Source organism: Meriones unguiculatus, chromosome 7 (assembly GCF_030254825.1).
Source record: "Meriones unguiculatus strain TT.TT164.6M chromosome 7, Bangor_MerUng_6.1, whole genome shotgun sequence".
Classification (NCBI taxonomy): Eukaryota; Metazoa; Chordata; class Mammalia; order Rodentia; family Muridae; genus Meriones; species Meriones unguiculatus.
The window spans coordinates 104331028-104354813 of NC_083355.1; the positions used below are offsets into that span (position 1 = coordinate 104331028).

The 23786-nt window shown below is 46.5% G+C and overlaps 1 protein-coding gene across 3 annotated transcripts in view; it reads right to left on the reverse strand.

Moving 5' to 3' along the window:
- Kcnk10 (potassium two pore domain channel subfamily K member 10) overlaps positions 1 to 23370 on the reverse strand; it is a 138290-nt gene extending 114920 nt beyond the window's left edge. The window contains exon 1 of one of the 3 annotated variants that reach the window (XM_021641716.2): positions 22606 to 23370. In XM_021641716.2, the coding sequence (XP_021497391.1) occupies positions 22606 to 22648 (43 nt within the window). In that variant the 5' untranslated portion in view covers positions 22649 to 23370. Of the gene's footprint in view, positions 1 to 19189; positions 19690 to 20063; positions 20629 to 22605 lie in introns of those variants that run through there. The other 2 variants (XM_060388000.1, XM_060387999.1) reach the window with 2 other exon arrangements.
- Positions 23371 to 23786: the final 416 nt, after the last annotated feature.

Below are 23786 nucleotides of genomic sequence, written 5' to 3' on the forward strand. Positions count from 1 at the left end.
TATGTACACACACCTCATTGTTTCTAGAACGAAGAATCATTACATGTGACAGCCTTCCAAGTCTCAGAGTTGCTCATGGAAATAAATCTATATCAGTCTAGTACCTCAAGGGCCACAAGTACCCAAGTGTCCCTCCTACCCTTGTCTCACAAAACTGGAGACTGTCACAAATAAGTACCCATTTCCCTCTTCAGCCAACTGTTTACCTGCCTTCTGCTAAACACTCCCTCTATCATTGTATTTTTCACCAACTCTTCCTTTAAAGTCCATCTGAAGTGCTACACCTCCTTGGCAGTCTTTCCTGGGCTCTAGAACTGGGAGCGAACTCCCTTGAGCTTTAAACGTACACCCACTGCGTCTCATCTGTGATCCTATTCTACTCTGCCTTCTGCTGCATCCTTTACTTTCTGGTTTATTGCCCCATAAACCATGATAATCTCCCTGATATTCCCCAAGGCATCCTGTAGTCCCTGGCAAATACTGGAGCAAAGTGAAATTTCAAAAGAGGTTATCCAGCCCTGATTGCAAACTGAGAGCCCACACAGCTACTCTGTTGGCAAAGCTGGTGTCAAACAGCATACGTAAGAGCCATTCTCATGTAGCTGGAACTGGGCACATTCACATCTTACCTTCTTACTGGTGCACCGTTCTCCAGTCACTTCGTTCCAAATCTGCTGAGATTAAAGACTGAATGTGGTCCACCTCTAGCGAATGTAGGCTGAGTATTATGTGTTTGGCTTTATTCATGTCACAACCAGAGAGCTGGTGTTAGCCAACTTTTTCATTGCTGTAACAAAAGATCTGAGAAAGGGGCTACTCAAGAGGGAAAGGTTGATTTCAGCTTGTGGGCTCAGAAGCTCTGTTCAAGAGTCACATGGAAGTTCCTGAGCCCGTGGTGAGGCAGACGATCACAGTAGAAGGGTGTGGTGAAGCAATGTTCCTTGCCTTGCAGTAGGGGCAGAGAGAGTAATGAAAAGAGACAGGGCCAAGATGTACCCTACAAAGACACATGCCAAAAGCCCCATATCTTCCAGTGAGATCCCACCTCCCATCGTTCTAAATACCTCCCAATGATCTGTTTTAAAACCATCAATTGATTAAACCATTGATAAGGTCAGAACTTTGCTCCAAAGACAAACCCAGGGGTGTGTTTTGCTAATTGTCTAATTGACAATCAAGTTGACAGCTGCCCATCACAAGTTGCCCATCACAGAGCTGTGTTCAGGTAAACAGTAGTACCTTGGGTGTTCCCAGAAGTATAGCACGCAAGCCAGTGGTAGTATGTGAGATGATAGTAGGTGACACATAGATACAACCTTCTTGCTGTACACATGGGTTTATTTTAGTACACACTAGGAAAGATAGAACAATAGAATGCCCATTATTACATAGGTGCTATTACCTAAGTCTATATTTATTTCCTTTTTTAATGGTTAAGTAAATTTAAATAAAAGTGTTAAGTATGATACAAATCATTGATTAAAGAAAAACTGATACTTTTTAAATCTTTAGAAGTGAAATCTAAGCAGGTATGATGGTATACAACTGTAATCCCTGCACTTAAGAGTCTGAGGCAGGAGAATCAAGAGTTTGAGGCCATCTTTGCCTACATAGTGAGACCAAAACTCAAAATTACTAATTAAATACAAAGTGAAATTGGCATAAGAATGACTGGGGAAGGAGGACAATAGAAAGAGTGAGGGAAGGAAGAGGGGGAAAATAACACTAAGGATGCTTGAAAAAGACATAGGGTATCATTATTCTATATTTGCCTAAAATTATATATTATACATACATACATACACACACACCTTAAGTAAAGTTACACTACTTGGGGTGATACTACTTTCCTCAAGAGCCAAAGACTATCTAACAAGACCTCCAGTACCTGGTATGAAAAACAAAACAAAACAAAACCTCCTTTAGAATTTGTTGGTCAAGGGGAGTCTAAGAGATGCCCCAAAACAATATAGGCTATTGCTATTGTCATCGGTTGCCTCCCAGTAGTTGAAAGAAGGTCTTTATTGCTTAGGACACCATATTTTTTGGAGCTAGGACTCGCAGAACCTGACCAGAAAGTCTCTTCTCTTGGACAAGCTCTCATAGTACCAGAAGGTGATTTGCAAGTTGCTAAGACAGGAAAGCAATCAACACATACAGTCATATACAGCTGTAACACCTATAGATCATAACAGTGACCAACATGACAAACCATCCCTAAAGGAGCAACGGTAGTGTTTATATCTTGGTGGTAACCAATGTCTGTTGAATTGGACTCAAGGCCCACTCAGCAAGAAGGAAATCATGCCTGGTACTGTAAGTCTAGCCAAGTGTACATGGCTATTGAGGTCATGAATCTTAGAGGAGAACCTACTACCACCATTTTCCTAAACCAGTAAAGTTCCTAAGAACATTCTAAACGCTTAACCTTCTACCCATAGATAAGTGTAGATATCACCCTTCCTCAAAGAAGCTTCTTTTCACAACAGACAAAAAGCTACCGCTAGTCAAAACGCAGAAAACAACTGACCTTGGGGTGCCCATCACCATTTGGTAGATACGCAATATAAGTCCTGCACCTAAGACTCAAGGAACAGAATGGAAGGGGTCAGAAAGACTGTCAGAGCGGAAAGACCTGGGAGGATGATTGTTTTGCTGAATTACCACACAATGGTAACTGTGTATCTTCAGCGTGTTACAATGAGAAAATAGCTCAATCTAAAATTTGGCTCTTAACTTTTTCTTTACTTTCTTTCAGTCAAGTCTTTCTTTGTAGCACTAGCACCGGCTGGCCTCAAACTCTCAGTCCTCTTGCCTCCGCCTCCTGCAGTCTAGGATTATAAACATGTGCCATCATGCCAGACTTTATTCCCCCCTAATCCTTTTTCTAAACCTCACCTACACCTTCCATTAATCAGTGAAGAAGCTAAAAGTCAAGGGATTCTGCCTGGAAAGCAATTTTATCTACCAGAGTTTGAAAATAGTCAATCACTTATCCTATATTATCTTTCCCTTTCTTAATCTGCTAAGGGCTATTTTAATCATCCCATGAACAAATATAGAGCAAGTTTACAAATGCATGCTTTGGATTCACTCAGACCTAAAGCAGATTCTCAAGTTTACTATTTACCAGAGTCTTGGGGAAAATTCATTTACCCACACAGAAAAGAATCATTGAAAGTTCTGTGTACCAAACACTATGACCAGCCACCGAAAGTCTCTGTGTACAGTAGGGATGATAATATTCCCTGACAATGCAAACCTTGTCAGAATTAAGTATTCCACTGTACACAAAATATCTGGCACTGTTTCTGGTCCACAGTTAACCATACACATCAGTTGTCACTGTGATATCCATCATCCTCAATCATCATCAACATCATCATCATCATCATCCTTGTCACCCTCATTATCATTTACCATGATCTTCAGCCTTTAAGAGAGCATGAAATTCTGCTAGCTGTGTTCTCCTTAAAAGTATCTGCTCCTTTGATGTTATGCAGATATCATTTTAGTGGTTTAGTTTAGTAATTTCATTAGTTTCAGTTCATTAAATTACCAAATAGAAGAGTTTTTTTTTTTTTTCAGGAAATTATAGACCTAATGCAGAGAATTATAACAGAAGGTGGCTGGTGAGAGTGGGTGGTTAGAGAAAGCTCTCTGGGGATATGACATTTGGGCTGAGATTTCATACAAAGACTGGATAGGAGAGAAGGGGAAGTAAAAGAGGAAGAGAAGTGGAAGTCAAAGGAGAAGAAGAGAAAAGGGAAAAAGAAAGGAAATATCCAAGGAGGAAGGGGTAGAGAGAAACCCCTTCACTTCCTTATTTTCTTCTCTGTCTTCAGGGTAAAATGGCTGAATCTTCTGGATCTTTGTACTGTCATCCAGGTCCTGTGCTAGTATGATACAAGGAAGCAGAATAGGAAACTGAACAAGCCAACAAGAACAAAATTCTTGATGGTGTTAGAAAACAGCAGAACTAATCCTAGAATTTCTTCATTTGATGAGAATCTGAATCTCTTAACAGCCAGTGCCATACTGTATAAGGAACTTCTAGCAGGGTCTTGGCAACATAAGCACCCTGTTTGGTTGGTTGGTTGGTTGGTTGGTTGGTTGCTTGGTTGGTTGCTTGGTTTGTTTTTGGTTTTGGTTTTGAGATAGGGTTCTTCTGTGCCACTACCACCCGATCATACAGATAATTATGAAAGCTGACAGTGGGAAGCAGGGGTCACTTAGACTGTGAGGAGGGTAAAAACAGCAATTTTAGATCACTCTCTCCAGAAATGAGATGGTGGCTAGAGGAGATGAAGGGCCAAGGTGAAGGTCGGTGATACTGAAGCCCATTTATACGCTGATAGAAACATTTATGTAGAGAGGGAAAGACCAGTGGCTCTAGTGAAGAGAGGACACCTCCAAAGAGCAAAGGATGCCCAGTGTAAGTGGAAAGGATGATCTTAAAAAACATACTTGATTCATTGAGGAACGAGTGTTCAGAGAGGGCACAAGGGTAGGTGGCCTGGCAAAGGCAATCACAGTAAACAAAGTTGCTCTGACAATGCTTTCTCAATGATACACAGAGTTCTCAGAATGTAATCTGTTTCTCAAGACCTGCCTGAGGATTTCCTCCAAATTTTCTCTGACTGTAATTCTCATTTCCCTCCTTCACATTTCCCCCTCTTCTGGATATGTGAGTGTGTGTGTATATACATATGTACACATATATATGCCAGAGTATATGAATATATGTTCTCTGTCTTACATCAACGGATGTCTCAGAACCACCAGAATGAACCCTTAATGGCAAGGACTATCTCATTAATATCTCGTATTGCTGTCAATCACAGAGCCTGGCTCTTGTATTTATAAACATACTAAACTGAAATCAAGTCTCAGTGTGATAACATAAAGACAGTTAGCTCTCATTGCTAGTCACAGATTGTGTTTTTATGTATTCTCCTACCTGAAAACTTTATCTGGATCACCTCACAATCAACATTTGAGGTTCTTTTGTGGTCATTTGCAGACATGAGGTTAAAAAAATGGCAGTGGGGGAGAAGGGGTGGAAATCCAGTTGCAAGGCACACCCTCAGCTGAAGATCAGTCTAGCTGTGCTCTGCCTTCTCACTTCAGCTTTCATAGTGTAAGAAACTGAGTTATGAGTGATTTATTTATGATTTCACTGCCTAAAATTTCCAAGCATTACATGGAAGTGCTACCTAGTGTTTCTAAGTCAGAGACGATAGTGAGGGACTTCAGAGAAAAGCTATTGTGTTGGATGAGCTTCATCCGGGCACATGTGACAGGGCTGTAGCCAGGAACATGAAATGAACCAAAAGTGCAAATTCAATAGGATGATATTCTATCCTCTTCACTTCATGAGAATGTTGTGACCGGAGGTCGGCAGGAACCTAGCCCTGCACCTCCCACAGTAGCAAGGGTTTTCATTTGCTAATTCTGTAATTCTGTAGCAACTTTGTGGAACATAATAATTATTGTAAATAAGGAAAATCAACTGTGCTTCATTTTCTCCCTCTCGTGAGAATTATGGAAACAAACTGGTTTGATGAGGCTCAGATGATCCTCCTCAAGTCTTGGCTTATTATCATTTTCCAGAACCAGGACTCAAGAAAGATGTCTTGGGGAGAAAGTATCTGTCTGGGTATAGATTATATCCTCTTAGAACTGTTTGTCTTGGTGACAAATTAGGTATCCTGAGGTACTGTACCCTCTCCCCTCATTCCACCATTAAAGCTGTTGCCTGATACGTAAGGTAGGACACAAGGCAAAATAAATCTTCACTATGTCTCTTTCTCTGAGTACCCCAAGAAGCTAAACCTACATTAAGAATTTGGTCTCCAGTAGTTTGTTTGGGAAGCTCAAAAAAACACCATTAGGGAATTAGAGTAGAGAGCCACAGGAAGGGTTGCTAAGAAACCAAGAAAAGGTACGGCATCAAGTGAGTTATCACTGTGAGGAAACTGAGGCCCTGTGCAAAACATACTCCCGAGTTATCCTACTCAGTGTGGAGGGAACTGGGGTGCTGGTGCACTGTACCCCATCAGTCATTACTTGAGAGTCACTCCAGATGTCCTACCTCCCCAGCACTCTTCACCCTCCATGGGACCAGCAAAAAAAAAGATTCCAGCCAAGAAGAGGAGACATGCCAGGATAACAGTCAGAAGCCCGTCAGTGGTAGTCCACAGCTGTGACACCAGAGACTGAAACAGGAGGGTGGCAAGTCCAATGCCAGACTGGACGGCATGGTAAGACCCTCTTCATGAAAAGTAACGTCAGAAAGCGATGAAGTGGCGAGAGTAAGGTGACAAGGCTGGACCCTGGCGTGTGTGTGTGGGGTGTGTGTGTGTGTGTGTGTGTGTGTGTGGGTGTGTGTGTGTGGGTGTGGGTGTGTGTTGAATCACACTGAACTGGTAGTTACAGTCACATATCAACTGTAACCAGAAATGGGGTTGTTTTCGAGAGAAACCTGCTAAATAGTCACTTTTCTCACACCTGTTAGAAAGCAGCATACGCGGTGAGTTGGTTACTTTCGAATCATCGTGACCACGATGCTCCAAGAAGAAATTTATGGGAGGGGAGATTGATTTAGGCTCATGGTTTCAGAGAGGTCTCAGCCCGTCATGGAAGAAAAGCATGGAGAAGAAAGCCTACGCCAGAAGTTGCTCACACCACAGCAGACCAGAAAACAGAACCAGACCGGACAGAGCCAGGCTATGCCCTTCAAAAGCACTCTCCTCCTAGCCTCCTCCCACCAGGCACGCCCACATCCTCAAGCTCCACAGCCCCCAAGATAATGCTACCAGCTGAGGGAGACAAGTCCCTCAAAACATGAGCCTGCAGGGAGTAATGTAGACTCAGGCCATAACAAGGAGGAATCACTTGTTTTAGCTTATTGTCTCTGAGGGTTCAATCCATGTTTGCTTGTCCCCATGCAGGACATCTTGGCCACAGCGATATACGACGGAGGAAATGCTTTACCTGAGGTTGGGCAGAAAGCAGGTGCGTTCTGGACAGCCGTTTTCAATCCACATCTCTAGCAGTGAATTTCTCACAGTGAATAGTAATTACTTGACTGGGTAGGTACTTGTCTCACTGGCCAGACTGACTTTTCCGGGTGGTCCGATTCGGGATTTTTCCAGGTGTCTGTGTTCAGCACCCAGCCCCATCTCTGTCAGTCCCGTTTCTGTTTATGCTCACTCAGTAAATGTTCAGAATGAACAGATGGATGAATAACTATGGGTGAATAAGAAGCAAAGGCATCCTGAGAGCCATGGGAAACAGTGTGTGTGGACAAGGACTTACAGAGCTCCTAAAATCCAGCCCCCCGGTGGCCGTCTGTTCTGCTCTCTTTATAACTCGGACTGAATGCACAACTTATTGCCCGATAAGCCTGCATTCATGCTCCTTCAGAAGCTGTGTTCTCATCCTGCCAGAGAAAGGAATCAATGTGTCATAGTCCCTCATTAATTCAGGTTTGAGGAGGACATCTGAGCTGAGGCCACAGGAACAGGACAAGCAGGGAGGGGGTCCCATGATAGTCAAAGGAAAAATACCACAATGTTACAATACCTCCGGACACACCAGGAACAAAGTGACAGCCGGCGTGGAGGGGCTGCTGGCAATCTTTATTAGGCCTGTTATGTTGGACCGACAGCTGCATGTTTCCAAGAATCATTGGAAGTTAGGAGACTATGCATACACCATAGCTTTTCGTTTATTGATTTGTTCACTCCAAATGCATAAATTACCATAGAATCAAGGGCTGAGTAACAAAGCCAGAGAAAAGATTCTTTCAAGTAAGAAATTGAATATGCAACAGCCACTGCCCCACAAAAACACACCTCCCTTTTGCATAATTGGTTCCCATAAGCCAAAGATGTCATGAAACTTCCCCACCCCAACTGTATGTTTTTTAACTCCTATGAGTCCTATAAGAAGGACCAAATGTTCCTGCCAAGAACAGTACCCAGCACTATTTTGGCCAAATAACAACTCTCCATCATAAACATTTGGCTAAATCCATTGTGCAGTTTACACGTTGTTTAAAGAACCTTTAAAATGAGCTTTTAACATCATCATCCTGCTTCACACTCTTCCTGGGGTTCCCGTTGTCCTTAGGAAATAGATGAGTGCCCCTTCCGTAACCCGCTGCATTAGTCATGTGACCACCATTCATGTCACCACCCTCAGGTCACCATACCGCACGCCCCCCTCAAGTCAATACCAAAATCTCCTGACAAAAGACCGGAGTTTTAGTTTCTCCAGCCTCACTGGCTTTCTCTGTTCCTTGGGAACACATCCAAATCCCCCTCAGCCTCCCACCAGGCTGCCAGTGAAGTGACATCGTCAAAGACACGTAGTGAGAATCTCAAGCCCAGCCATGGTTACATCTGCAGCGTGTGCGACCCGAGCCTTGTGAAACTTCCCGTGGTAGAGACAGAAACACTGAGTACATAGTGTGCCGGATCCACTGTGGATCCGGGCGCTGACAGTTTCAAGGGATCTCTCCTCTTCCCTCCTCCACAGGCACCAGGCAGGTCACAGACGCACATGCAGGTAAAATACCCATACATATAAAATTAAAACTAAGAGAAGAAAAGAGACTGGGGCCTCTAGGAGTTAGCAGAGAGTTGAAAGTGGCTGGGTGGGGCGCTGGCTGAGTGGGCAAAGTGCTGTCTGTGCGAGCATGAAACACAGCGCCCAGTGATGTCACATGTCTGTAATCCCAGAACTAGGGGGTCACAGCAGGTTAGACCTCAGGGCTTCAAGGCCATCTATTCTGTCAAACCATTGAGCTCTGGGTACATCAAGAGACCCTGTCTCAAAATAATAAAATAAAAAGAGTGGGGTAGAGCAACTTTGGAGGAAGATATCCAAACTTTAACCTGTATGCTGCAAATTTCCCTACATGTGCAAGCAAGCACACCTGCTCTCTGGTGTAAACACACACACATGCATGCATGCATGAACACATACCAATGAAACAGCAAGATGGATCAGTGGTTAAGGATGCTTCTTACTACCGAGACTGACTAGCTGATTTTGATCCCCAGAACCCACATGTCAAAGGAAAGAGCCAAGGTATATATGTAGAAAGAGAGAAGAGGGGAGAATTACATATATATATATATATATATATATATATATATATGTATAGAGAGAGAGAGAGAGAGACAGAGAGAGAGACAGAGAGAGACAGAGAGAGAGAGGGGGAGAGGGAGGCAACTTGTGGTAGTATATATATACATATATAAAGAGATATACATACATATATAGTAATATATATCACAAAAATAAATAAACATAAAATTTTAATATTTAGGTTACCAAGGAAGAATCATTCCTGTCGGGGCAGAGGGAGAAAGAACAGAGAGAAAATACTGGGCTGGGGCAGGGGGTTGCCGTGGCATTTTGGCATTCTGAGGCTCTTTCAGAATGCCTTGGTTACCATGGCTACAGACAACATAAGAGCTGGCTCTAGTAGATGACTGGGGCTTCAGGCAGCCTCGCGGAACTCCTCTCAAGGCCCTGTCTTTGTCACTTCATGTGGAAAATGACATACTCAAAGATCTCCAAGTCTTGATACTGCTCAAGTCCATAGTGGCACTCAGAGATTCCATACACACGCTGTTCTGTGCAGAACACGAAGCCCCAGGCTTCCCTCAAAACATAAATCACACGAGGATTAAACCAGATGTGCGGTGTTGGGAAACGTGGGAACCCTGATGCAGCCTACTTCCTGGAAAGCGTTTATTCAAGATTGCAGCAAATACGTGATGGTTTGTCAAAAGAATGCTCACTGGAAATATGACAGGGAGTGCTGACAGTCCTCTACGAGATTGTCATGTGTGTGCCTATTGCCCAAGGCACACTGCCCCTGCCATCTTCCTGAGCTACCAACTCAGGTTTCGGTGACACAATTCAGATGGTGTCATCATCAGTATGGACATCCCATTCCCCAACAGTTGGATTACTCAGACCAAAGACCATCCTGCTTTTTCTGGCTTTATTTGAAAACACTGAGTGGGGTTTGATTTGTTGGGGGGGGTTGTTTTTCATTTGTCTGTCTGTCTGTCTGTCTGTTTTGAGACAGGGTCTCACTATATAGCTTGCGCTGGCCTAGAGCTCAAAAAACCTGTCTCATTCTCCCAAGAGCTGGCATCACAGGCATGAGCCACCACACACAGCCGAAGGCTGGGGTTTCTGCTGCTAAATCTATAAAAGAGCCAAGCTTATGAAGAATCTTCAGAACAGGAAAGTTAGAGTTTCCACATTCAATCTCTGCTTCCACAGTGAGTAAAAATAAATAAATAAATAAATAATTTAAAAAAGTGTATATTATGGGTAATCTTTGATATGGCATCACCATGGTTCTCATATAAATAGCTCAATAGATACTTTTTTATATACAAAGGTAGGATTGGAACCCAGGTTCTCATACACACCAGGCCCGTTAGGTATTGAGGTGATTTGATAGCCAGCAATACAGTAGGATAGATACTAAGGGCTTATGGGGACTCTCCAGGATGGACTGAACAAACATCATTCTGCGAAATTAGTTCATAACAGCCTGTCACTGATGCTGCTGCTGCTATTGTTGCTCTTGATTTTAGTATTTTGGCTGCAGTTTTTGTGTTGTTTTGGTTTTTTTCACTGTTTGGAATTGAACTCATGGACTTTTGCATTCTATGTATGCCAGGGAAAGCCACTGGGTACAGCCCCAGACTGACCTCAGTTTTCTTTTCTATCGGATCATTTGTTGAAACTATCTGTACTCACAGAACCCACTGTGGGAAATGCTAATGCATAACTTTCCAGCTTATAAATCAGTTACACTTACCTCAGTTGAGCATCTCAGTAGCTACACAGTGCTATTTATTGTAAGCTGAGTTTTGTTCAAGAAAAAAAAAAAAAAACTAAGACTCAAAAAGGGTAAGTGACTTTTTTAAGTCCATACAATGGTCTGGTGTCAATACAGCAACCTAAATGGGCTGAGACATTCAGCCAAGACAATCAGTTTGAGTAACTCAAGCTCAAATGTTTTGTACTTGCAAACTATGTCCTTTCTCTGATCTTTTTTTTTTTTTTTTAATCAGAACAGCCTAGATTTCATAAGCATGGACTAAGAGTTATTGGTACCCCAGGAGACTGCTAAGAGGGGTGCCTCCGCTGTGGGTCATCCTCCCCAGCAACCTGGACAGCGACCCAGGTGCTTCACACAGCAGTGTTGGGCATCTTTCACCTGTGTGCTGCTTAGAAGAGCTCTGGGCGCATTGCTTCATCTCATCCCATATGTATAACCAACCAGGGATGTGCCTGGCTATAGTTTTTCCATCTTACAGTTACAGAGCAAGTCAAACGAAGAAATTTTCCTCCCCCCAGCCAGTTACTACTAAACGCCGCAGCTCAAATGAAGACAGGAATCTACTGACAAAGGACGAGCCTGGATTGACCAACAACTCTGCTCTCTCCTTCTCTACAGAAGCAACAGACACAGCCCTAGAACTCAGACCCTCCTAGCTGTGCTACCATGCTGCCCCAGGGGGACGTTTTAAGGTAAAGGATTGTAATGTGCCTCCAAACTCTTCTCGAGCCACTCTAACGCTGCACATGCTAGACCAGAACTTCCTGTATGGTCTCAAATTCTGCTGTGAGAAATGAATGACCTTAGCCTAAAGCAACATTCTCAACCAGTAGATTGGTCTGTGGTTAAAAATGGGTGAAAAATAAACCGTCTCCAATTTGAAAAAAAAAAAAAAAAAAGGACAATCAGCTAATAGGCAGAAACTTTTGTCTCTAATCTTCTGCTCTCATCACTTTTTTTCATAATTACTTCTTTGCTCACATGGTGAAGTTGGTGAGTGTTCAATTGTCAAGTATCACAGAGGACACCCAGAATCTCTGTTTGGCCCGCGAGGCCCACGTCTCATGAAAATGGGTGAATTAATAGGGCTCGGTGAGCAAAGTGCTTGGTGTACAGACTCCACAGCACCACCCCCAACATCCGGGCAAAAGCTGTGCGCAGTAACACGTATCTGTAATCCCAGCACTAGGAGATTACCGAAGCTTCTGCCCAGCCAGTCTGACCAAACAACTTCCGTTTAGTGAGAAACCTTGTCTCCAAATAACTAAAGTAGAGAGCTCTCCCTCGGGAGCCCCACACGAGCACACGCTATAACACATGCACAACACACAGGTGAAATTACGATATTTTTCTTTAGCCCACTAGACTATCTGGTTGTAATTCAGGAGATCCCTGGTCTTCTAATCAATATAAGAAGATCACTGTCTGTGTAGTATACTCGATCCTGGCTTCTGTGCCATAATTATGAGGACTGTCACTTCAGGCCTATCTACAAAGGCTACTGTGAACTGAAATCTTTCATCTGAAAAAAACAAAAACAAAAAACAAAACAAAAAAAAAACCAACTCATTGTTTCTTCTACTATCTGTTTAATAGCTAAAACTCATTATCTTGGGTAGGTAGATAAGGGAGGGAGGGAAAATATTTTGCAAAAGCAGTAACAACTGAGATCAGGACTCTCTAAGAACAGGGAAAGGACAAAGGATGGAAGAAAAAAGGGAGGGAGGAGAAGTTGCCTGTGATAGCTGCTTGTGTTTGGTAGCAACAAACCCAATTTACTTATACAGAAGCAGTAAGGCAAAAACTATACCCAGAATCCCCTGAAATCCTATCCAGCCCATGATTCTATTCTCCCAGCTTTCAATGCCCACTCCTCCCCACCTCTCTAGGGTTGGGATTGTAAAGGACGGACATGGTCACTCCTTCACTAGCCAGCCAATGGCTGTGTTGCTCACACCTTCTCCAACCTCATGTAGAGGGTGAGAAAGTCAGGCTTCACTGTCACTCCTGGGCACTCAGTGCCAGACACTCAAAGGAAGAAAACAGAAATCTCAAATTTCATCCACAAACCACAGAAATGTTCTGCAAAATAAATATGAGGTCTCTGCTTCTCCCCATTCTGGGTGACAGTGATGAGTCTCCTAGGCAACACTCAGCTGCTATGAAGAACACAAAGGACCAGAGTCCAGAAGAGGATGAGTCTTAAGACTAGAAATAAATCATGTGAGCTGGGTGATTTAATCCAGCACTTGGGGAGGCAGAGGCAGGCTGATCTCTGTGAGTTCCAGGCCAGCCTGGTCTACAAAATGAGTCCAGGGCACCCAAGGCTACACAGAGAAACCCTTTTCAAAGAAAAAAAGAAGGAAAAGAAAGAAAGAAAGAAAGAAAGAAAGAAAGAAAGAAAGAAAGAAAGAAAGAAGGAAGGAAGGAAGGAAGGAAGGAAGGAAGGAAGGAAAGGAAAGGAAGGAAGGAAGGGAAAGAAAGAAAGAAAGAAAGAAAGAAAGAAAGAAAGAGAGAGAGAGAGAGAGAGAAAGAAAGAAGTCATGTGGGCATAAGTCAACACAGTGGCCTCCCTCCCAATGCCACATTAAGTTTCCTCAGAAGGACCCTTAAGCAGACCTAACAGTGTGAGCCACCCAGTAAGTGCCTGTCTTAAAATCTGAGAAAAGACCATCATTGTTATTCACCTTTCTGCTTTCACCAAGGGACTAACTGAAGCCTCTTAATTGGCTGTAGGCAAACGGCTTCTTTGGCTCTATCATTAAACGTGTGTGTGTGTGTGTGTGTGTGTGTGTGTGTGTGTGTGTGTGTGTGTGTGATTCACTGGCTCATTGCACCCGTAATAAATATTCTTCACACCATATCTCAGCTACGGTAGAAGTTTCCCAGTTGGGAGCAAAGCAACATTGTGCTTCTCAAATGCACAAACTTAAGATGAAGCCAAAGCCCAGGCATGTTAGAAATGGGATGAAGAGCAAAGGTCCACACATCCTGCCTTCATTCCACAAGGGAAGAACCGACCTTGCTGTAAAGGAAGCTCCAACCAAATCTCAGCCCAGAAAAATCCCTGGAACATCATCTTGCTGCACTTCCTGAGCTAATTATGGTGATTTGGGCTCGTTATTAATCGAATTTGGAATGCCGATCTTCTGAAAGTTGGATATTAAATCAGAAATACATGATTTCCTTTCCAGAAAGCCTAAACTGCGCAAATGTGTGTTTGGAAACACACTAATGAAGACAGCACTCATGAGACCTCACAGACTCAATATAGCTCCTGTTCACCACTGACTGCTATCTTCTTTTAGCCAGGAGAGGTGGGCTCTGCATTCACACTCGTGGGATAACATGTATGTCAGCCTGTGCAAGTTGCTGAAACAGCTCACAGCTGAAGACCCACACATCTCTCAAAGAGACTTGAGAGTATAGTGTTGAGTAGGAAGTGGGGTGACCTTAAAAGGAATAAAGACCTTGGGGGGAAAGAAGGTGTGAAAGAAATGCTATGGATAGAGGCAGTCAGTGGTCCCCGTCAGCCTCTGCTCTATTTATTTGAAGTTTGAAGGGTCCCAAATAAGTTGTTCATCCTTTTTCTACATCCTAACTTTCCCAGCAGTAAGACTACAACTCTAATATCTGCAAAAAAACAGTTGCTTGAAGAATAAATGACATCATTTGTAAAAAAGTGTTCTGTAAACTGAAAACTGCTACACAAAAGGTGAAGGTTTTTCTGGAACTCTACTCTGAAAGTGCAGCTTTTTAAAGAATCCAGTTCCAGTTCTGAGGCTTTATTTATTTCTTAAGTGTATTAAAGTGCCTGAAAATAGCCACAGATCGTTATTAGCCGAAAACTGACCAGATCTTTGTCTGGCTAGACACGCCTGTCTGGCATCACTACCTCCCGCTCACAGCCTTTCATTCCGGGAGAAAGGGGGGGAGGAAAGCAGTGTGCTACAGGCTTGGAAACGGGGAAAGAAATGGGATTATGGATGTCTGTTCTGGGGCCCTTTCCTGAAGACAGTCTTCGTCTAGCCTGATTCGTTCTTTGTGGTTTGTAGCTTTGAGGAGTCTAGAATTTCATGATGTACAGAGCCTTGGACCCCTCCAATCCCTCCACTCACCTGTTTATTCTCCTATGCAGACATCAATCTTTCCACCTCTCCCTCCACCTAGCTTCCCTCCTTGTTAATACACCCTTGTCTTCCTCTCTCCACCCAGTCATCCATCCACCCATTTATCCACTAAGTTCATCATTAAACAATGAGTTCATGAGTGACTAAGGTTTGCCGGGTGCTTCCTGTGGCACTGGAGTGCCATAATGAAGAAGACAGGGAATTGACTGCTCCTGAAGCTAACATGCTTGTAACGGAGGCCCATCAAATGCGATATGTAAGTAAGTAAGAGGTTTCCAGATTGCAACAAGTACCAGGAAGACGTCTAAGATGACACATTCTAGAACCTGACAGAGATGGGAAACTGGATTCTTCAAATAGGGCAAAAAAGTCCTTTCAAAGAAGAGCCAAGGGGTGGAAAGGAGCCAAGTGTGTGACTGTTCATCACAGGCAGCTCAAAGTATAAATGCAAAAAGCCCCTTGACAAAAGCAACATGCTTTATTTACTGGAAAAAAAAGGGGGGGAGAGGAGAAATATAATCCACTCCCTCAATTACCCAAAGATCAGAACAGGGAGGGTAGTATGAATAGACAATACAGAGAGGCACACGGAGAGCACACAGGTACGTGGTACATAAAGATAATATCAGTGACTGCCTTCTATGTGGAAAGAAAGTAGAGCCCAGAGAAGCTAAACGAATAGCCTGAATTCACACAGTAACTGCTACAGCTAGCGCCAGAACCTAATTCTTTCCTATCCCCCCGCCTCAAATCTTTAGTTTTCTCCACTATATTGATCTGCTTGCCTCAAGCCATGAGAACATTCTGCATTGATGTTTCTGGAACTTAGAAGCCTTCAACACGCTGAAGCAGCAAGTAAATCCCAACGAGGCAGGGAAAGACCACTAAATGATTCTGGTGACTCAGAATACAAACCCCGTCTCTTCAAATGCTGCTCCCTCTTCCTTCTCTTTCACCTCCTTCCAGTAAGATTTGGCTGTCCCTCAGCCTTGGGAGTTGGAAGACTCACCAAGCAAGAGTCAGATGTCCCAACAGTTGAAGAGACACAGGCTAAAAGAACGCTTAGGAGTCCAGATTCTTACCCCGTCCCACTGGACGTGGTCAGCTTTGAGCAACTTACTTGACCTCTCTGTTCCTCGGTTCCCTTGTTTTTAAAAGCTGAAAACACTTTCCTAACATTTTTGTCAACATTAAGGAAATTAAATGTGTGTGAAGAGTTGGACACATGTCAGGTACCCGCTTTCCACCTGCCTCTCAGCCAGACTCTGGTCACGGACACCTTCAGAAACGAAAGCTGTGAGCCAGACCACTTCAGGGAAGACAACTTCACAGTGCCCTGGCGCCAAGTAAAGGACAAATGGGACAGTGACATCCTATCAAACAAGAATTGTAAGAATTAATGCGGGAGACGACCTACTGCTCTTCCAGAGAGCCCAGGTTCAGTTCCCAGCACACATGGCAACTGCATAATCATCTGCAACTCCAGTTCCAAGGGAGATCTCATGCCCACTTCCGGCCTTCATGGACACTGCATGCTTGTGGTACAGAGATATACACAGGCAAAACACCCATACACATAAAATGAAGAAATTTTTGAAATAATGGAAATAATAAAACAATAAAAGCAAACCAGCAGGAGACCAGTGAGAAGGAGGGAGAGGGGTGGATTAGATGGTGAGGGTGGCAGATATGAATATGAACAAAATATAATATGTGTGAATGAAGATGACATCATCAAACACATTCTTCATATGCTAACTAAAATTTTTAATTAAAATGGTGAGAATACATGAACAAAATAATGGACTTGAGGCACCTGGCGCACTGGGCTGGCTCAGGAAATGCTACTATTTAAACTGAGGTGTTTATTTTTAGCAGTGATTGTAACTGTAGAAGCTACTTGTAGGCTCTTCTTTGTACTAGGCTGTGAGACATGGGAAATTCGTGAAAAGCACTTGTCACTGGGACACAAGAGGATATTACAGAAATAAGGTTCCAGAGCCAAAGCCAGCATCAGGAAGACAGTCCCTTGATGATCCTACCTGGATTCCAAAAGCCATCTACCCCATCCGCTGTCAACTGCTGTCCTTGGGGATGTCTCACACTAAAGCACACTCCTTTCTCCCCAGCAGGCCTGGCCCAGTCACACCCTAGTCCTTCGGAAGTTCCACCTAGCTGCTTCTTTCACAAATCTTGTTGATTTCAGGTCACCATAGCTACTTGATCCACCACATCTCCATCCTCGAGGCTACCGTCTTGGCCAGTGCACCATTGTATCTGGTCCCCACCATTGCAATGGTTTTGAAACTTAGCTCAGATCACATAACTCCAGCTTGAGCCTCTTCGAGGCTTAAAATAAAGACCCTTTTTCCTCCTTGGTCCCAAACATGACTTTATCAGCACCAACACCAGGGCTGTGGAGTCGGAGCCTGCAGACCCCCAGCCACACCCCAGAGCACGCCTTCCTTACTTTCTCCTCTAGGCATGGGATGCTACTGCCAGCTCCTCAAATGCACACACGTTCCTTCTGCTCTGTGACCTTTGCCCTGCTGTTTCCTCCTGGGAAGGCGGATCCCCTTCCCACTGGCCAGGTAATCCTCTCTCCTGGTGTCAGTACAGTATTGGTGTCATTCCCCCATGGAAACATCCTCATCAACCCTCTCCGTGGCCTGTGACAATCTGCTTTGTGCTGGTTCAGACAGGGGAGAAGCCCAGGTTATCTTGGAACTTACTGTGTAACCTCATGCTACCCTCAGACTACTAGAAATCCTGCCCCAGGCTACCAATTGCTGGCATTACAGGCGTGAGCCACCACGCCCAGCTTCAATCCTTTCTATCAGACTTTCCTAAAGCCTCATGGTGCTCACACCACATGCTACACTTTTAATTACCAACTCTCCCTGCAGTGATTAATTCTGACCTGACACTGATACATGAACTCCAAGAAGACACATATTTTGTCTGTCTTGTTCTGACTTTATTTCCAGGACCAGAAGCTGCACTGAAGGTGTCTGCGAAACGAAGGGCAATATCTCTTCACTCACTCTTCAGACAGTTAAGTCATAAGACATCTACTCTACGAATAACTTGCTTTCCTCATTCCAGTGCGGGGAAGAGAAGAAATGTAGTCATAAAGAAATGTAAACGGAAGAACTGAGTGGGAATTAGATATGATCAAGATGCCCTGTATGAAACTGTCAAAGACTGAATAAAATTATACTCTCTAAAAGAAGAAATTTAATCAAACACACACACACAAATTTTTATCCCCAAAACCCATTCAAGCACGGCCTACGCCAATACAGCCTGTATATGAGCTAAGGGGTGACTGTACACATAGTTTCAACTTACCCCGCTCCCATACTGGTCACTAAGAGTCGTAATATCTGTACATTAACATCAGAGACGATGGCCAAGGATAGGGGTGCGGCACACACACACACACACGCTCACACACACACACCTTCCTTAAACCCTTTTTCAGGAAGGGAAAGTGACCCCACATTTTTAAAAGTATACCCCACCATCTAGTGAGTGGGCACATGGAGGTCACTCCAGTGAGCCCTTCCCAGATTCAGCACTGTGGAGGAAAACCGTTCCCCACACCTCTTCTACAACCTGAGCCAAACTAGCTGGCAGGATTAGCAATGAGACAGAGAAAACTCTGGAGGCCCCGTGGGCTCCGGTGTGCTGCATGCCCTACCCCAGGGACAGCGGCTGCAGCTCGCGGCCTCGCATGCTGCCAAGAAACCTGTTCCTCTGAGGACACCAGGGCCACGCAGCGCAGCTCCGGGTCCAGGGAGAGGCACCCCACCCATCTGCCAGAGAGACAAAGATCACTAGGAACAAAGGACACACACAGGCACACGGGCACACTCACAAAGTCAAAAAGCAAATACCAACACTTGGTGCCATTTCAAAACAAACAGCAGCTTGGGGTCTCTTTAAATAGACGGTGAAACCATCCTGGAGGGGCAACAATTATGTGATCTTGACAGGCGCGTTCTGGGTTCCAAACCCACGCTGCCTCCGCCCTCCTCCCACCCACGCTGCAGTTGCCAGGCGCATTTCCCAGCCTCAGGACGCCGAGCTGCCCGGAGCAAGCCCATCCGTTCCTGCCAGCGAGGCACCTGCAGGTGGAGGAGCGCCAGGGTAGCCCAGAAGAGGCAATACCAACCTTTAGGATCCCAGTTCACCTGCTTTCTTGGCGTCTCGATTGGAAATTTCATTGCTCCGTTGCCCACAGAGGGGTGGGTGGGGGGGTGAAACGAAATGAATCAAAATAATAATAATAAAGTCTTCGAGATTTACAACTCGTCGGTTAAACAGAGCAACAGAACGATTTGTAAGGGTGGGGGCGCGTTGGAGTGGCTCTCGGGGAGCGCCCCGGAGAAAGACAAGCGGGGAAATCCTAGCTGAGGAAAGCACTGAGCCCTGGCTTGGGTGTTTGCACCGGTTAAGGGGATGGCGAGCTGCTGCCCTTGTGGGCGAAAGAAAAAGTCAGGTTGGATGCTGAGGGTGATTCCCAGAAGATGAAGGAGCCCGGCTGCTTCCGCAGAAGCGCGGTGGGCAGATGCGAGGCTGAGCAGCCGCCTGGCCAAAGCCGGAGAGAAACCCACTGCAGCGTCCCTCGGGTCCCCAAAGGCGTGTTCGTACCCCCTCTCTCGCGCACACTCACACATGAAACACACACACAGGCGCGCACACAGCCGGCCGCGCGCGCTCGGGCGGGCACGTCAGCCTAGCTCGGCTGAGCGCCGAGCGTTCGCCCCACCCCAGCCGCGGCTCCTCGCCCCCCGGGCGACGCCCCCCACTCCCCACCCTCTGAAAGCCATTGGACGGAAGGGTGGCGCGGCGCCCCGGGGAGCCGGCGGCCAAGGAGACCCTCCCCGCGGCGCGCTGCAGGTGCCGCGCCACTGCGGGAGAGCGCGGAGTACGCGTGGATCCCGGACGCCCCGGTCTCGACGCTGGGAGCCGGCGGACCTGTCCTCCCCGCCCCCTCCCCCCGGGCAGCGCAGCGACAGCGAGCGGAGGGCGCGGCTGCTACTTACTGGCGCGGCCACAGCGTGCTCGCTGGAGTTGCAGCCGCCGGAGACACGCTTGGCTGCCTGGAAGGCTCCGCAGGAGGCGGAGGAAAGGGCCTGCCGCGGCCCCACCGCAGACCTCGGCCTTGGGGGGTGACCTCCTTTCACCGCTCCCAAGCCGGGTTGCCTGCTCCTTCTCTCTTGTCAGTTCATTTTTGCTACTCCGCTCCCCGCGCCCCAGGGTGGTCGTCTCTCGCCCGAGTCCCGAACCCACGTCCCCACTGCGCTGCAGAATGGAGGAGGCTATTACCAGCCATGAGCCTTTTGTTCTGGGGACTGCTTGGCGTCTGCTGCGATCTCACCGCGCCTAGCAGTTCCCCAGGCACAGCTTGGTCTCTTCCCCAGCTACCTGTAGCCTGACTGGGGCTCGGGCTTGGAGGCTAGGGAGATGAGCTGGGGAGAGGTGGCCGAGGCCCTGGAGAAAAGCGGAGTCACTAAATAAGTCTTGGCGACTCTGGGAAGCCAACGAGGTGGTTCCGGAAGCCCTTGAGAATAGGTACTAACGGTGTGGGTGCAGGAAGACCTCAGCCATGTTCTCACAGAGTTAGGGCAATGCCCCGCCCCGACTCTCCCCATCCTGGAACCCTACGTGGGTTAATGATAAAGTGTAAATTTCCACCAAAGGCCAACGGTGCTGGGGTGATCCTGAAAGAGCCACCCAAGTATCCACATAAATTCTGCCTACAACTTCCCGGAGGTGCCTGGCAACAGAATTTTGCACATAGTAGATGCTCAAAGCAATGATGATGCGTGCTAAAGGAAGCTTAAAGGATTAGCATGCTGTGGTCTTCGACAGGAAGTTCAACCCGGTCCCCTTGTCTATAAGTAAGATTACTAAGATCCATTGTTCGTCCAGCACACACATACCAAAGCCCTTCTGTTTACCAGCCGGTGCCAGGGGCCAGCCACCGGGCAAAGAACAAGACTGAAGTGGACCTTTCCTTCGGAGAGCTAGTGCCAGGAGGTCCGATGGATTTTGACTGACTTAGGGAAGAGGAAGTGGAGTCTGCCAGCTGTGGTCCTAGAACACTAAGCTAGCCCTGCATTCAAGGCACCTTGAGAATCGTGGGAGGTCTGGGTCATCTCGGCAAAACACACACACACACACACACACACACACACGCACACCTCTTATGTCCCAGGGCCAGCTCTAAGGAGAGCCACCGTGGGAAATGCTTTGTCACTGAATCGCAAGCAGCCAAACTAGAGCCTTGAGTTCTCCGCAGATCACGGTCCAGGAAAGCTGGCACCACGGTGAGGCGCTGCTCTGCTTCCCCAGCCCTTTGGATGGGATCCCGGGGTGCATCACAGCGGCCTCCCCTGGCTGTTTCCATGCTTTCCCCTCCTTGGACTTCGAGGACGAACAAGGCACAAACACAAGGCAAATAGAATTTTTTTTTTTTATCTCATAGTTGTGAGCCCCAGAGACACTGGTGTGGACAGGAATTCTTTACCCAAGCCAAAGCACTTTGAAGCCTCACTCCGCCCTGTCTCCATCTCCATTGGAATCAGCAAGGATTCCACGGAGAAGCATGCCTCTCCAAAACCCTCCAGGGTGAGGAGGCGAGACAGTTTATTTAATGCACTTCACCTTCTCTCCTCTCTCCCTCCATCAGAAGCCTCCATCTCTCTGAGGATGCTCTCCCTGACCTCTCTTTACAGAGGTGAAAGCTTGTGTAAAGAAACACCCCCAAGGCCGCAAAGGGGAGATGGAAACCCCAGGTTTCCCGGACCCAAAGACGCAGAGTTTCTATACCAAAACCTTAGGGTCCAGATGTGTTCTTTGGAGTGATGATGGTCCAAATACTGGATTATCCAACACGCCAGCCTACCCTGCATTCGGAGTCAACATGAAGGAATTCTATCACTACGCAAAGCCCCACTCCTCTGAACAGACTGCCATCTTCTGACGATTTATCGTTCAGCCAATCAACAAACACGGAGCATCCCCGTGAACAAAGTAAGTTGCAGGTCTTCATTAGAAGTGAGTTTTGACCTCTAGGTAACAAAGGACCTCCCCACCCAGTACCTTGTTATTATGGGGAGAGTTATGGGGAGCCCTGGACACTTGAGGCAGACCCTACCGGCCTGGGGAACAGACTGAGTGTAGAGTTGCTGGGTGGGCTAAAGTCTTGCTCTGGTCACGGGGGAACATCTCTCTACTGAATCACTGGATTCCTTCCTTCCTGCTTTCACAGGCCACTCACCTCTGGGGTATCCATCCTCTCACCCCCATCTTCATTCTCCTTAAGGATGTAGTCAAAGACAAGTTTAATGGGGGAGGGGGGTGTCGAACAAAAGTAAAGAAACCCCAGTACCCACCCTGCAATTGACACGAAACTAAATGTAATTCTTCCGAAGCTGGGATGCCGCCCCCCCCCACCAACACCGTACTCAGCACATTAACCCTGTGTGCTCCCATCCCCATCCCCCCGCCCCCACCCCGCTTCTATCACAGCCAGTTCTTACCCTTTGGTGGGCTGTTTATTTGCAGACTGGTTCCACTTACCCAAAGGAGGAAGAAAGGAGTGACCTACGTAGGTGAAAAACATCCACAGAAAGAGCCGAGAGGAGCGTCTGGGTTCTGCCCTGCGCAGCAGCAACTTCCATGGCTATCGCTGCTGCGGGCCAGCCAGGTCTGGTGGAAAGAGCCCGCCTCGGGTTTCTGCCGCAGGAAAACAAAGCGTCTGGCGAAAACTAGCGCTGCGCTCGGTTCGCTGTCCCCCAGCTGGCAGCATTGGCGTGCAGAGGGCACCGGGTCCTCCGCCCGGGTCCCTGCAGCTCAGAGTGGAGTTGCGGCACTCTTTAACGCTTGCTTGCTACGTGGCCCCGGCGTGGGAGGGCTGGGGAAACCCCCAAACCTCAGTCATCTCTGGTGACGAAGTTTGCCTGAGTTGGCAAGCCCTTAGCCATTCCCCACGTCGGTCGCAGCCTGGGCTGACACAGTGAGGTCTGAGGGGGGCAGCCAGCTGCGTGGGGCGAGCCAACTGCCCAGCCAGGGAACAGCTGAATCCTCCTCGGAGGTGAGGCAGGAGAGTTTCCTAGGACAGCAAATCAAATCGTAGGGCACAATGAGGCAGCTTGGGGGATCCAAAGCGAGAGGGGTGGGTCTGATCAGAAATCTACTTTAAATTCAAAAGAATGGGTCCGTGCACCAGCACAGAATTGTTCCCCCTGCGTTTCGTCATTCCTCCCCTAAACACGGAAGCAATCCCTTTGCTTTACCTCTTCCTTCGATGCACGAGGAGAGACAACTCCAGGTCCTCTTTTTTTTTTTTTTTTTTTTTTTTTGCACTCTGACTTGCACGTCGTTGTATGAAGCTGTCACCTGAACGTGCACACACACACACACACACACACACCACACACGAGACTGTACCCATTCCTTAGAGGAAGGGTATCCATTGACGTTAACTTAAATTTCTACCCAACGGTATTCTTTTCCAAAGCAGTGTCTGCTCATGGCTCTCAGCATTGAGTCACTCTTACGTTTCAGGGTTTCGTTTCCCAACCACCATCTGGGAAAACCTACCCGTAAGTGTATGTTGCTCTAATCTTGGGCTGTGCTTTGGCGTGGAAACGCCAAGAGACACATCCGCAACCAAAGGGCAGAGGGTGTCAGGTATCCCTGGAAACGTGGATCGGGGCTGCCCATTAATGAACCGTGTACGCACGTCCTGCACAGTTATC